We start from the raw sequence: 15,992 nt of genomic DNA on the forward strand, positions 1-15,992 counted from the left end.
TGAGTCACTTAACAGTTCTTTTTCCTTTCTTTTCTTTCTGCCTTCCTTTTTTTTTCTCCTTCCTTCCTTCCTTCCTTCCTTCCTTCCTTCCTTCCTTCCTTCCTTCCTTCCTTCCTTCCTTCCTGCCTGCCTTCCTTCCTTCCTTCCTTTCTTTTTGGGTCATACCTGGTGATGCTTAGGGGTGACTCCTGGCTCTGTGCTCAAGAATTACTCTAGGCAAGCCTGGGGAACCATATGGAATGCCAGGGATAAAACCAGGATTGGCTGTGTGCAAGGCAAGCATCTTACCTGTTGGACTCTCTCTCCAGCTCCAGACACTAAATTTCTAACCTCTTAGAAACTCTTCCCTTTTTAGATGAAAAGAAATATTTGATTTAATCATTTATTCTTTTTTAAATTTTAATAATAATCACCAACACAACTCCACTCACCATTTCTCACTGTTAACAGGGTCACTCTTCTTTAACTTCTGGTGCAAATCTTCATTCTCTTTCACCACTTCTTGGACTCGCAACCTGAACATCTTCATTTCTTCCTGAAATAAAATAGATGTAAGTGCTTGTACATTCTCTCTCTCTCTCTCTCTCCCCCCTCTCCCCTCTCCCTCTCTCCCCACTTCCTCTCTCTCACTCTTTCTCTACCTTCTTCCTCCCCCTCTCAACCCTCCTCCCTCTCCCTCCCTCCCTCTCTCTCTCCCTCCCCTTCTCTCTCCTCCTCCATCATATCTCTCTCTGTATCTGTCTCTCTCTCTCTCTCTCTTCTCTCTCTCACACACACACACACACACACATATACACATACACACACATGCACGGCTTTACTTCTCGGTGCAGAGTGAGGACAGCCTTACACGCAGGGCCCAGAGCCCATCTCCCGCCCTCAAGGAGAGCTCAGTCAGGCTCTTGGGGAAAGGAAAGGACAACAGCTACGGCAAGGACCAGCGACCATGCCAGGTTTGAAATCAAACAACACTTCTCGACCTCTGCCTGAATTCTGATGTTGAAAACACTCTTGAGTACTAGAAATGGCAGGAAAAGGCAGAGAGACAGGAACGCAGTGCATGTCTCGCAGGGGTGAAGCCCTGGGTTCAACCCCGTACTGCACACAAAGGGCAGAGTTATCTTCTGCTCAGAGACTTGGGAGGCTTGGATACACAGCAGGTCCATCAGATGAGACTCCGTGAGCCAAAGTATGGAAGGTTGTAATACAAAAACACAACAAAATGCAACACCTCACCAGGAATACTCTATTCATCTAAGATTATCATTCAGATTTGAAGGAACCATACCGAGCTTCTTGGAACTATACGGAGTAGGCAACAGTTAAGGGAATTTGCAGCCTTCAAACCTGTTTGCAAGAAGCATTAAAACAGCTCCTTTTAAAAAATAAATAAATAGGGCTGGAGCGATAGCACAGAGGGTAGGGTGTTTGTCTTGCACGCTCCTCTCGGAGAGCCCAGCAAGCTACCGAGAGTATCCCGCCCGCACGGCAGAGCCTGGCAAGCTACCCGTGGCGTATTCGATAAGCCAAAAAAAAAAAAACAGGAACAAGTCTCACAATGGAAACATTACTGGTGCCCGCTCGAGCAAATCAATGAGCAATGGGATGACAGTGACAGTGAAATAAATATATAAATAATTAAAAATAAAAAGAGCTCCTTTAAAGGACAGGACAAACTCCCCATCAAGTGGCACCGAGCCCGGTGCTACGAACGGTACATGTGATTACATGTGATTGTCCTCTGCCAAATCAGGAAAGTGAAAACAAAAGGCAATCCATCATCATCACCACTTGACTTTTATTGATTTATCTTCCGATAATTCTATTTGCCATTCCTTTTAGTTTTATTGGACCAAGTAATAGAAAATAAATTTGTTATACGCCTGGGGTGGCCTGGCGTGGGGGGTAGTGAGAGGGATTCTGGGGACAGGGACGGTGGGACTGGTGTTGGAGTGTTGTGATGCCGGAAACAACTCTATTATGAACAACTTTCTAAACCATGGTGTCTCAATAAACATTCCTAGATGGGGGGTGGGGGTGAGACTTTGGAGGATAAATCAGACTTTTCAGATGAAAATTAAGCCCTTTCTAGGGCTGGAGCGATAGCACAGCGGGTTGGGCATTTGCCTTGCACGCGGCCTACCCGGGTTTGATTCCCAGCATCCCACATGGTCCCCTGAGCCCATCAGGAGTAATTCCTGAGTGCAGAGCCAGGAGTAACCCCCTGTGCATCGCCGGGTGTGACCCAAAAAGCAGAAAAAAAAAGAAAGAAAGAAAAGGAAGGAAGGAAGGAAGGAAGAAAGAAAGAAAGAAAGAAAGAAAGAAAGAAAGAAAGAAAGAAAGAAAGAAAGAAAGAAAGAAAGAAAGGGAGAGAGAGAAAGAAAGAGAAAGAAAGAAAGAGAGAGAAACAAAGAAAGAAAGAAAGAAAGAAAGAAAGGAAGGAAGGAAGAAAGGAAGGGAGAGAGAAAGAGAGAGAAAGAAAGAGAAAGAAAGAAAGAAAGAAAGAAAGAAAGAAAGAAAGAAAGAAAGAAAGAAAGAAAGAAAGAAAGAAAGAAAGAAAGAAAGAAAGAAAGAAAGAAAGAAAGAAAATCAAGCCCTTTCTAACTACAGCCCATTTTGGAGTGGCGGGGTTCGTTAGCCTTGGGGGGGAAGCCCCCAATAGCTGTCAGGCGTCAGCCTAATTCAAAGCCGTTAGGTCTCGGCTCCCCACGCCTCTCTCAGGCTCTGTTCCTGGCACAGCTGCCAACCTCCTCCAATGTGCTCCTTCTCAGCTGAGGCCAGTTTGGTGCCCTGTGCCAGGCTTCGGGCATGGGGGAGGGGGAGGGGGAACCTGGGGCCCATATTTATCCCAGATGCTTCTAAAGACGCCATGTCCGTAGCCTGCCAGTCACAGCCATTGATGGCTAACGTCCACAACAGCACAGGGAACTTCCTCTCACCTTTCTGCCCAGACACACTTGCCGATGGCTGGCAGTCTCCCGGTGGGGTGCTCAGGGGCTGTCCCTGGCTCTGTGCTCAGAAGTGGCCCCCGTGGTGATCGGGGGACCACCTGGTAGCAAGGATGTAAGCTGGAGCCAGCGGGATGCAGAGCAAGCACCTCGCCCCTGCGCCGCCTCTGGGGTCCAGTCACGCAGACCAGCGCCCTGCTGGTCTTGTCAACAGAGCTGACTGGAGTGCAACCACGCCCGCCCGGTCACACGGTGTCTCTGGCACGGGGTGGTGGCAAACAGAGTGAGCCGGGCTGGCCGGGCCTCACCGCGCTGCCCAGCGGCCCTCCCCGGGAGAGCAGTCCCGATCCCTCTCTTAGGGGGAGCCGCGGACTGTTCTTCCCGTGGTTTTCCTCTCCGTGAGAACTGTGAGTCAGTCAGGATTAGACTAATTTACTCGGGCAGGCGTGACGGCACAGCAGGCGGGACGCTTGCCTTGCCTGTGGCCGACCCGGGTTCAATCCCCAGCATCCCGTGGTCCTCCGGGCACCAGCAGGAGTGATCCCCGTGTGCAGAGCTAGGAGGAACCCTTGAGCTTTGCTGGGTGTGACTCAAAAAAGGACAAACAAACAAAAATACAAAGGACTGGGGAACTGCTTCGTGGGCCACCCTGCAGGGAGCGTCGCCGAGGGACAGGCTGCGAGTCAGAGAGTCCTGGAAACCCCAGCGCCTGTGTCCTGAGAGGACCAGAGTCTCCGGGGGGGGGGGGGGGGAACGCGGTGGTGGGCGTGGTGCAAAGCCCGGGACCCAGCCACAGGCCCACAGCCCTGGTTTCCGGTGGGCGAGTGAGCTCGGGGCCGGCGAGAGGACGCCAGGGCCGGAGCAAATGCTTTGCGTGCAGAAGCCCTCAGTTCCATCCCCAGCAGTAGTCTCCCCACCCAGCACCCCGGGGAGTGACCCCCGAGCACCCCCCACCTCCACCCTTCACTTCCAGCACTGCTGGGAGCGGCACAAAAACAACACACACACACACACACACACACACACACAATGCAACCGGAACAAGCTGTGCTGTTGTTCGCTGTGCCCATGGGCGCCAGGCGTCGAGTCTGGGGCCAAGGCCAAGCTCACTTCCCCCCACTCCCCTCTGCTCCCTCCCCGAGCGCCTCCACGGCTTGAAGCAGCATCGAAACCACTCACTGCCGGCCAACCTCCCCTCCATCACTGCCACCCACCCGTGGACCCTGGTAACTGCAGTGTTTGCAGCTACTGAGCGCTGGGGTCCCCTCGAGGCTGCCCGCCCTGCACTGCGAGAGCCTGGTGCCCTTGGGCTGCCCAGAAACCGGGGCATAGTACAGCGTCGCCATCTCCCCAGAGCCCCCCTGCTCTCCCCACCTCTGGTCCTGCCTGTCTCTCCCGACCTGCTTCCCTCCCCGCCCCACCCCCACAGGACCCTCTCCTCCCTCCCTCCCTTTAACAAGCACTCATCAGTGGGCTTACCCACCGCCAACCTATTTCCTCAACACCAGAAGCGGCCTCAGCTGTGCTACGCCGCGTTCCTCTCTCCGGGGACGCCGGCCAGCCTACCTGCAGGGTGGCACTGAGCTCATCCTTCTCCTTCATCCTGTCCTCGTAGGCCAGCAGCAGGGGAGACAGGTACTTCACGTCCAGCTGGACACAGTGGGGGACAGAAGGTTAGCACGTGGCCCCCGGGGACGCCCAGCGAGCGCCTCGGCACGTGGCGATGGGACAGACTTAACCCGGGATGGTCCGTCACGGCCGTTCGAGCACAGCGCGGAGGGCACTGGCCGGAACTGAAAATACTCACCAGCCAGGGTGGGGTGGGCCCTTCCGGGGGGAGCCCCTCAAGAGTCAGGCTCTAAAAAACAAATACAAATTGGGAGACAAATTGAGCAAGGCTTCCTCTGAGAAGTCGAGCCTCGGATGCTCTTCGTCTAGACTGAGCACCGGCCATGCCCCTGAGCACGGGCACGTCTATGCACACACGGGCGTGGGCAGATGTCACTGCCCCCTGTCCTCAGAGCACTTCAGGGCATGTTTCTTTAAAACAAAAACACACATTTAATCATTGTATCACCAAGTACCCCACAGTGTGATTATGCCTTTAAGAGATCTGGTTAAAATGAATAATAAAAGATATTTTTGAAAGCATTAAGAAATCTTTTTAGGGGCTGGAGCGATAGCACAGTGGGTAGGGCGTTTGCCTTGCACATGGCCGACCCGAGTTCGATTCCCAGCATCTCATATGGTCCCCTGAGCACCGCCAGGGGTAATTCCTGAGTGCAGAGCCAGGAGTGACCCCTGTGCATTGCCGGGTGTGACCCAAAAAGCATTAAATAAATAAATAAATAAATAATAAAACTAAAATCTGGAATATCTCTAGTAATATTTTTGGTTTTGTCTGGGTTCCACCCAGCAGTGCTCATGGCTTACTCCTGGCTCTGTGCTCAGGGATCACTCCTGGCAGAGGGTGTATGCCAGGCGAATGTCCTACTTGCTGAACTATTTCTACATCTCCATTTCCCCTTTTTTTTCATTATAGAGTTTTTACTGCCTTCGTTATGGGATAGAAAGAAGGACGAAAGTAAAGAAAAGAGGGAGAGATGAGGGGACAGAAAGACAACTCAGAGGGCCGAGCGCTGCATGCAGAAGGGACGCCCAGCACTGGCCAGGGAAACTATGACCCCAAGCACAAAGCCAGGAGGACTCTTCAAGCCCTGCTGGGTGAGGCTCAAGACCCAAACTAAATAAAATGAAACAGAAAGGTCCCCTAGAAAGATTGATTTTGGATATATCTTTCTTAAATCAAATTACAAAAGAATTTTTTAAAAAACCCTAAGTTTTAGAAATCAATTGTAAACGCTAAAAAAACAACACAAAACAAAAACACCCTGGAACCTGATTATCTTCGACTGGAAACATCACCTCTTCCTTGGAGAGATGTCTGAACTTTGTCTGGTATCTACTCAGTTCTGCATTCAAACGGTGGACGGTCATTTTCAGCCCGTCGTTCTCATCCACCAGCTCTTGAGCTTGCTTTCTCAGATTAAATAATTCAGGCATTACTGAAAGAGAAAAAAAACCAAAACACAACACAACATCAGCTGACACCTGCAGAGACCCCAGCATGTGTGGTGTGGGATGGCCCTCCTTCTCAGGAAGCTGGGGGGGAGAGGCGACGGGTTCCCTAGGAAGACAGTGACCTTCTCTCGGAAAGCCTCCTGCCCAGCTGGCTTGGGCCCTCCTGGGCATTTTCTGGGTGGGATGGAGGCCTCGTGAGGCTGGGCTGTCCACTGAGGTCAGGTATAAACAGAGCAGGTATAAACAGAGCGGGGGCATGGTGCCTTCTAGAACCCCTCACTGATAACCCATGTGGGCTCCACATCTACCAGAGGAGGGGATTCCTTTATAACAAAACCATAGCCCTCTCCTCTCCTCAAGTGTCCAAAGACAGAATACTCACCTGTCTTGCGGAGCTGCTGCTCTCGAAACAGACCCTCTGCTCTAAAGACTATGATCCAAGAGGTCTTCTAACCCATTTTGTCACCCAGAGCGGCTTCTTACAGCAATGCATCTAGACTGTGAGCTGTGCTACGACTATGTGCCGCCCGGGGAGAGATTTTCCCTCTCCACCCTGTTTTTCTGCGTGGAAAATGGTGGTGGCGGCATCATCCACATGGTGAGAGCCATCCCCTAAGACTTCCACCCAGAGGTATGAACTTTGCAATGTTGTGGCTCATAGGTGATCATGGGAAGGGGGCATTACCGACACGCCCTCAGCCCAGATAAGATCCGGAGCTGCTGCTCGAGAAACAGACCCTCTGCTCCTAAAGACTACGATCCAAGAGGTCTTCTAACTCATTTTGGCACCCAGAGCGGCTTCTTACAGAAATGCATCTAGACTGTGAACAGAACTAAAGTATCAGAAATCCAAAACCGCATAGCTGCTGTCTCAGCCGGGCGAGCTCATAGAATCTTCATTCTCAGCAATGAAAAGAAATTCTTAAATGATGCCTTTTCAGCAGGCCTGATTGTTGGGGGAAAATTCCAAACAGTAATTGTGAGTTCTCTATTGAAATACTGAATGTATTCAAAGTATGGAGAATAAAATGAAGATCATTAGCTACTTAGGTGGGGGCTGGGTGGGAGGGGGATATATTGGGGTCCTTGGGGGTGTAACATGTGCACAGGTGAAGGGATGGGGTTTCAATCATTGTATGACTGACACTTAAACCTGAAAGCTTTGCATTTTTTTTTTCACGGTAATTCAATATAATAAAATTAAATTTAAAAAAAAAAAGAATACTCACCTGTCTTTCTTTTCCTCTGAGACTCATGGGTACAACTGAATAGCAATGACCAAGTTTGGAGCCGGAGCAATACTACAGCGGGGAGGGTGCTTGCCTGGCACACAGCCCACCAGAGTTAGATCCCCGGCATCCCCTATGGTCTCCTGAGCGCCACCAGGAGTGATTCCGGAGAGTGGAGTCAGGAGTCACTCCGGAACAGCTCCAGGTGTGGCCCCCAAACAAAAAATAAAGCGATAATATAGCAGGTAGTGTAGCAGGTAGGGCATCTGCCTTGCACGCTGCTGACCCAGGCCTGATACCTGGCACCCCACAGGGTCCCCCGAGCAATGCCAGCAGTGACTCCTGAGTGCAGAACCAGGAATAACTCCTGAGCATTGCTGGGTGTGGTCCCCAAACCAAAAATTAAAACATAAATTAACTATTTAAAAAAAGACAAATGCCAGCCAGAGGCATTTCATAGGCCGTTATGTCTCCCCGAGGATGCTCCAGCCAGTGCACCCTGGCAGAAGCCCACACCCTGCCAAGCAGGCAGCTGACAGGGGTCAGTTTCTTCATGTACTTTATGGGCCCCAGCCTGCAAGGAGTGATTCCTATGTACAGAGACATGGATTACCACTCTGCACAGCAGGGTATGGCCCCAAAACAAAACAACAACAACGTTTTTTTTTAACTATCTTGAACACTAAATTATCCACACAGTTGGATTTTGTGGAAGTTTTTATTTTATTTATATATTTTTTTGCTTTTTGGGTCACACCCAACGATGCTCAGGGGTCACTCCTGGCTCTGTACTCAGGAATTATTCCTGGCAGTGCTCAGGGGACCATATAGTATACTGGGAATCGAACCCAGGTCGGCCACGTGCAAGGCAAACGCCCTACCCGCTGTGCTATCACTCCAGCCCCAAGATTTTGTGGAAGTTTTTTGAATGTAAGGTAAAATAAAAATTTTAAGGTCTGGAGTGACAGTATAGCGGGAAGGGCATTTGCCTTGCATGCAGCGGACCTGGATTCGATCCTCGGCATCCCATATGGTCCCCCGAGCACCGCCAGGAGTAATTCCTGGGTGCAGAGCCAGGAGTAAGCCCTGAGCATTGCTGGGTGTGACCAAAAAAGCAAAAAAAAAAAAAAGGGGGGGAATATAAGTTTTTTTTTTCTCAAGTGTTTCTTTCCCACTCCAAGGTAAGTCAGAAAGAAAAACTATCCTAGAGTTTTTAGCAAACTGAAAAAATATACACATGACCAAGGACTAAAAGCCTTAATATATAAAGTAGTCTTGAAAACCTATAAAACAACAACAACAACAAGCCCCAAGTAGGGGCCGGAGTGATAGCACAGTGGTAGGGCATTTGCCTTGCATGCAGCCGATACGGGTTCGATCTCCGGCATATGGCCCATATGCCGGAGATCCCATATGGCCCTCCCGCACTCCCCAAGCACCACCAGGAGTAATTCCTGAGTACAGAGCCAGGAGTAACCCCTGAGCAACGCCAGGTGTGACCCAAAAAGCAAAAACAAAAACAAAACAAAAACCGAGTATCTCAACTGAATGTGGTAAAATTTTGGTGACCGCAGAGTTAACACAACCCAGTCTCAAATCCCCGGCACCACATCAGGTTCCCTGAGCAGTGCCAAGTGTCTCTCCTGAGCACAGTGCCAGGAAGAACCCTGAAGCAATGCTGTGGGTGGTCCTAAAACACACACACACACACACACACACACACACACACACACACACACACACACACACACTTTCAGACCATTTTATCTGTTTATTTATTTATTTATTTATTTTTGCTTTTTGGGTCACACCCGGCAATGCACAGGGGTCACTCGTGGCTCTGCACTCAGGAATTACCCCTGGCAGTGCTGAGGGGACCATGTGGGATGCTGGGAATTGAACCCGGGTCGGCCGTGTGCAAGGCAAACGCCCTACCTGCTGTGCTATAGCTCCAGCCCCCCCCTTTTATATTTATATGTATTACAGGCACAGTACAGCTAGTTAGCACACAGTACAGCGGTTGGGATGCCTGGATTCACCACGTGGTCCCCAATCATGGCAGGTGCATCCCTGGAGGCCCCCAGCATTGCCAGGTTGGCCCAGATAATCACATTTTTGACCCCTTCACAGAGGAGTTTGCCTGGTTGTCCAGTGGGCCCCAGTCCTCCTGAGCACTGCTTGGGAAGACTCCCCGGCCTTGGCAGAAAAGGAGAAAAAAATTTTAAAAAATTTAAAAAATTTAAGCTAACCCCCGCAAGTGTATATGTACACACACACACACACACACACACACACACACACACACACACACACACAGAGCAGAGCCTGGCAAGCTACCCAAGGTGTATTCGATATGCCAAAAACAGTAACAATAGGTCTCATTCCCCTGACCCTGAAAGAGCCTCCAATCATTGGGAAAGATGAGTAAGGAGAGGCTGCTAAAATCTCAAGTCTGAGTGTAATAGAGATGTTACTGGTGCCCGCTTGAGTAAACTGACAAACAACGGGATGACAGTGATAGTGAGATATATATATATATATATATATATATATATATATGTGTGTGTGTGTATATATAATGCATACACACATGTAAGTTAAAGTTGAATTGCCCTTTTTTGCCTACCAAATTAACAAGAATAATATAATTCTCATCATTAGCCAAAACATGGTAAGACGGGGGCTTTGAATGCTACTTCTAGCGATAGAAACTGAGAGAAAAGAGACGTGACTTTGCTCAAGCTCCAAAAGGAGTCTTAAAGATTCTTTAGGAGAACAATGACGCCCTTGTATTTTAACTACTATAAGGATATTCGTGGGAATCACTGAAGTATTAAACACATACCAACAAACATAACAAAATAATGGGAAACACTTAAATATTATACTGCACAAACACGCATACCAACAAATAAGCACAAAGCGCAAACTCTGAAAGCACAGAAGGTGACGCGGCAGCACTGCGGGCCCCTCCGCCCAGCCGGGCCGCAGCCTCACCTTCCGGGGACGACGCTGTCAGGGCCTCTTTCAGTTTCTGGTTCTCCTTCCCCGCCCTCTTGAGCTGTGCCTGGAGGTCTTTCACCGTTTGCTTGACCACTTTCAGTTCAAGGGCAAGGGTTCGATTTGTGTCGTTCAGAAATCCATTTTCTTCTTTTAACTCCTGGAACTTCTCTTTGGCGATTTCCAGACCCCTCTGACGGGCTCTGCCGGATACATCTGGAAAGGCGTAAGGGAAAGCACCTTAAAAAATATTAGGACTTTACTAGGTGCTCCCTTCTCTATCTCAGCTGCCTTTCCCCCCAGCATGTGAGGCCACCTAGTAGATGTTGGGAGGACCCACTCGGGTTGAAAGCTGCGTGCCGAAAGTAGACTATAGACTGAACATGATGGTCACTCAATACCTCTATTGCAAACTACAACACCCAATGGGAGAGGGAACAAAAGGGAATGCCCTGCTGCAGAGGCAGGGTGGGGTGGTGGGGGTTGGGGTGGAGGTGGTGGGAGAGATACTGGGAACATTGGTGGAGGAGAATGGGCACTGGTAGAGGGATGTAAATGAAATGCAAACATGAAAGTTTGTAAGTTTGTAACTGTACCTCATGGTAGTTCACTAATAAATTTTTTTTTAAAAAATTGTTTTATTTCAGGGTGATAAACATGTTCTATGACTTCAGATGATGGTGATGGTCACACAATAGTGCTGATATATTAAATGTCACAAAAGCTCAAAAAAAAATATTAAGACTTTACACCAAAATGTCAGGAGACTTTATTTCAAAAGCCACGGGAGCAGGCCGGACAGGGGTGAAAGGAACTGCATCCGGGTTCCAGGGTGCAGGCAGGGCCCTGGCCTTCCGTCCCTGGGCCCCAGCCCCTCCCCAGGAGTGAAGGCTGAGCACAGAGCCGGGCTCAGCTGGGGGTGAGCCCACAAACCCAGAAGCAAAAAAAGGAAAACTCAATCCAAGGGAGTCTCCTCTTCCTGCAGGCCCCATGCTCTGCTTCCCCCAGTCCCTGGGAAGACGGGGCTGGCATAGGTGCGAGTGGGCAGGAAGCGGGGGCGGGGGGTCGGCAGAGGGAGGCAGCAGCCAGGCTGACACTCTTGAGCCAGGGGGGCCGGAAGCAGACCGGAACCAGGCTGCCCTGGAGAGGGGACTGGCAGGAGGGGACGCAGGGAGGATTCGGGGTCCCACACTCAACAAGGCTCAGGAGGGGGGGTGGGGGGGCACAAGGGAGGAACGGATCAAAGAAGACATCGAGGTCTGGAGTTTGGAAAAGGGGCGGGAGACACGAGAGGTGGGAAGCTCTGGCCCAGGCCCTCCGAGGGCAACACAGAGGCAGCCCAGCGGGGTGGACCCCAGGGGAGAAAGGAACCCAGGGTCACTAAGGATATCAGGACGGAATGGGTGAGAGGGGCCGGAGCAAAGCAGGGAAGGACACACACACACCAGAGAAACCCAGAGTGAAGGGGGCAGGGGCTAGCCAGGGGCCGCGTGCGTCTCGTCAGCCCCCCGGGGTGAGGCTGCTTCTCCATCACAGCGGAAAGAAGACAGTCCTGGGGGTCAGGACGGAAGGGCAGGGTAAGGGGCCTTACGGTGGGTGGGGGTGGTGGCCCCCGGGGAGGGTGGGTAATCGGACAGGGTGGCAGGACTTGGGCATGGGTGCAGGCACCCATCTCTCCACGAGCCTTCAAGTGGCTCCCAAAGGCCCTTTTCTGTGGCTTCTGAATAAGCAAAGCTGCTCCTGTTCCAAGGCGACAGACGGGTCTAAGAGCCAGGGACCACAGAGGTCAGAGGCGCACCGTGCCGGGGGGGACAGGATGGGGGAAGGGAGATGCCGGATGCTGCAGAGGCCCGGGCCAAAACGGGAGGGACCAGCGAGAGGACCAGCTGCCCACTGTCCCGGCCCTCGCACAGCAGGAGTCACTGCAGATGCCCCGGAAGGGAAACGACTCTAGCGAAGAGGGGCCTGCGGCCCAAACCGCACCTCCCCGGCACGGAGGTCAGCCCCCCAGGCTGGACAGGCTTTCTGGGCGGTGTCCGGCCTGGTGAGGGGCAGGGGAGGGAACTGGTCAGGCGGCAGAACCCAAAGAGAGACAAGGCAGCTGGCGCGGGGGTGTCCCGGGCCTGGGAGGACACTGGACCCTGAGGCTGGAGGCAGGACACCTGTGGGCACTGCGAACCCTGTCCGGGTCAGGGAGAAACTCCAACACGGCCAGTGGGGAAGTGTAAGTCCCCGAGGGCACGGGGAGAGGGAGTATCGAGCTAGCGCAGTGGGCTCTGTCCCTGCACCGCTGGGTGGTGGCGAGGAGGGGGTGGGATGGGGGGGGCACAGGGATATCCCCGCCCCCAAGGTCTGAGCCGCACCAGGTCCTTGGACCCCTGCATTGAACTGCCAGTCGAAAGGAAAGCTGGGGGGAGGGAGGGGGGTGGCCTGGGCTCCCTGAGCACGATTTAGGGTCCCCCCACACACACACTCAGACTAAACAAGAACCAAAAACCCCCACAAGTGTTCAACCGTGCTGAACCCCAAGAGGCAGATACCTGGGGAGGGCGGAGGCTTCTCGCAAAGCAGGGGCTTCTCATCCTAGGGAACAAGACACAGGAGTGAGAGACGGTCTTCGGCACTGACCGCAGGCACGGCACGGCCAGCACCGTCCCACAGGCATCCAGACACGTCTCCGAGTGCTCCCGGCTCCGTCACTCTGGTCGGTCTGACTTTAGAAACCTCAGTGTCCCACTGACTCCTTGCCTGAGCCTTAGACCTGAGGGTCCCTTCTTCTTGGCCCGGCCCTGGAAGCTGCCTGTGGCCGCGGAGTCAGCGGCGGGGTCTCCCTTGGCAGGTTCCGCGAGTGACCGGCCTCCATTCCCACGCTAGAGCTCGGGCCTGCTGGCCACCGCAAAGCCAACCCCCCCCACCCAGCCCCCAGGCCTGCACTGCCCCCTCCGGGCACTGTAGCCATGCCTGGTTCAAAGTGCTGCGGGCAGAACACAAGGTTCCACCACCACGGAAGGAAGGATGAAAGGAGTGGCTTTGCACTTGTTCCTTTTCTCCTTTGCAAATGATGGGGAGTCTCTGATTTCTGCTGAGAAGGTAGATAAGGCGACAGACGGACTCTACTAAAGGTGAGCCCTACTGGGCTGGAGCAATAGCACAGCGGGTAGGGCGTTTGCCTTGCACGCGGCCAACCCGGGTTCGATCCCCAGCATCCCATATGGTCCCCCGAGCACCACCAGGGGTCATTCATGAGTGCAGAGCCAGGAGTAACCCCTGTGCATTGCTGGGTGTGACCCAAAAAGCAAACAACAAAACAAAACAAAATCTTGGTAGCTGGGGAGAAAGCACAGTGGGTAGAGCGTGGGTAGGGCACGTGGCACACAGCCTACCAGGTTCGATCCCCGGCACCCCTAGGGTTCCCCAAGCCTCGCCAGAAGTGCTCCCTGAGCACCAAGCCAGGTAGTCAGCCCTGAGCACTGCTGGGTATGGCCCCTCCTCCAACCACCACCACCACTGCCACATCTTACCTTCCAGCTTAGAACATGTTTATCATCTGAAAAAGAGAGAAGGAGCTTTTTAGCAGAGGTCGAGAGAGTAACAACGGAGAGTCTGGGCAGAGACGGTCAGAGATTCTCCTTCACAGACGGGCCCAGGGCTGGGCCGGGGGCAGCCAGGCTGAGGTCTCGGGGGCATCAGGCTTGGCTCCCGGTCCCCCGGGCTCTCTGCACCGCTCAGGTCCAAGTTCCTGAGGGCAGCACCAGGCCCCACTCCTGACGGTGACTCCTGGCCTTCCTCCCTGCCACACCTTCACCCCCAGACAGACCCCCCAAATGTGCTAGAGCACGACTCCTTCCTTCCTGCTCACCCTGCCTGGACTAGTGTCCGGCACAGTCAGGAAAGTTAGTGGTCCTGGGGGCCAGAGAGACAACACACGGGGCAGAGTGCCCACCTGGTACCCGACTCCACCCCTGGGTTCAGTCCCAAATGCCTGGCACCACGCAGGGTTTCCGGGCCCCACCGGGGAGGGATCCCCGAGCACAGAGCCAACCAGAGTCAGCCCTGAGCACCACCAGGCGTGGGCCAAACACCCACCACCCAAAGAGCTGCAGTTCTGGCAAAAAAATAAAACCCTGTGTGTTGGGGCTGGAGCAATAGCACAGCGGGTAGGGTGTTTGCCTTGCACGCGGCCGACCCGGGTTCGATTCCCAGCATCCCATATGGTCCCCTGAGCACCGCCAGGGGTGATTCCTGAGTGCAGAGCCAGGAGTAACCTCTGTGCATTGCCGGGTGTGACCCAAAAAGCCAAAACAAAACAAAACAAAACAAAACAAAACCCTGTGCACGTGAGTGTTCCGTTTCCGAGCACAGCCTTGCGGAGGAGGGGTGCTGGTGCCTTCCTCCGCAGCCTGGGCCGGGGAGAGAAGTGAAGAGTGCTGGGTTGTTTGGGACTTTCTATAAATAATCTGCACCGCGGGGGAAAAAAAACAATAATTCACTTCCACTTCCCCTGAGGGGTCCTAGCTGACAAGGCCCGAGGCAGAGACACAAGAAGCAAATGGCCGTGGGCGGGCAGGAAGGCGTGTGAGGTGAGAGGGACAGGTGACAAACCCAGGCCACCTCATAAACCTACCCACGGCTGAAAGCGTCAGCGAGGGGAATACAAAAGACTCACTGAAATCCATACACGGTTGCGTTTGAGTCCCGCTTTTTTTTTTTCCACATTGCCTCAGCAAGGAAATAAACTTTTATATGAATTTAGCATGCACCTAGATTCTCCACCGGGATAGAAGCTGCCACCTAACCAACTGGCGTTTTCTGGCCCCGCCACCGCTAGGCTGGCACAGTTCTCCCATCAGCCACCTGTGGAGCATTTACAGGAGGGTCTCTTGGAGCCAGAGCAGCACCGAGGCTCCTGGGAAGCAGGTGCCGGCGCCCGCTCTATGCCAGGCTCTCTCCGACGTCTCTCACACACACACACACACACGCCACCTCCCAGGAGACAGGAGGCTGCTCCCTGCACGCTAGCCAGAACGTGCCGTTCTCTCACTGGGCGGGGCGGAACACGGGGGAGGTGGGGGACGAGGCTCCAGAGGGTGGCCGTGTGGAGGACAAGGCAGACCCCCGGCTCCTCTGTCCTGTGGAGAAGTGACGGTCTGGCCATGTGACAGCCGACACGGGGGTCAGAAGGAGGAGCCCGGGGCCCTTTGGGGCCCGGCTCTTTCCCACTCGAAAGAGACACTTCAGAGGGGAGCACAAACCCACCTCCGGGCAACTCACAGAGGCACAGTCGGGTGGCGCCGTGGCACGTGTCCCCGCCCAATCAGCGCCACTGGCACGAGTGCTCTCCGGGCTGACCTACCTTTCTCCTGCGGGCACTCTGATGCAGGCGGCGAGCCTCGACACCCATCGTGCTTCGACAAAGTTTCCTCTTCTTCACTGTCCACCTCACGTGACAATGGCACCTTTGGTTACGAAAGACAAAGGGACAGACGTGATAAAGACCATCAGTCAAATTCCCTCTGAGCAAACTCAGATGTTTTGGGGACCAGGGCAATAGTACAGCAGGTAGAGCATTTGCCTTGCACGCATCTGACCTGGGTTCGAGCCCAGCATCCCACAATGGTCCCTAGAGCACTACCAGGAGTAATTCCGGAGTGCAGAGCCAGGAGTGAGCCCTGAGCCTGACCAACATACAAGCCAACAAAGGAATCTCTAAACTCAGATGGTTTCTATCCTATAC

General features: G+C 53.1%; 1 protein-coding gene across 1 annotated transcript in view; it reads right to left on the reverse strand.

Moving 5' to 3' along the window:
- The window catches only part of CEP89 (centrosomal protein 89), a 65,203-nt gene that overhangs the window by 22,667 nt on the left and 26,544 nt on the right, over positions 1-15,992 (reverse strand). Inside the window, exons 5-12 of the mRNA XM_055146504.1 lie at positions 15,612-15,714; positions 13,780-13,805; positions 12,799-12,841; positions 10,256-10,474; positions 5,874-6,013; positions 4,756-4,806; positions 4,515-4,598; positions 432-535 (exon numbers count right to left, since the gene is read on the reverse strand). Coding sequence (XP_055002479.1) covers positions 432-535; positions 4,515-4,598; positions 4,756-4,806; positions 5,874-6,013; positions 10,256-10,474; positions 12,799-12,841; positions 13,780-13,805; positions 15,612-15,714 — 770 coding nt within the window. The remainder of the gene's footprint in view (positions 1-431; positions 536-4,514; positions 4,599-4,755; positions 4,807-5,873; positions 6,014-10,255; positions 10,475-12,798; positions 12,842-13,779; positions 13,806-15,611; positions 15,715-15,992) is intronic.

This window comes from Sorex araneus, chromosome 8 (genome assembly GCF_027595985.1).
Source record: "Sorex araneus isolate mSorAra2 chromosome 8, mSorAra2.pri, whole genome shotgun sequence".
In the NCBI taxonomy this organism is placed as follows: domain Eukaryota; kingdom Metazoa; phylum Chordata; class Mammalia; order Eulipotyphla; family Soricidae; genus Sorex; species Sorex araneus.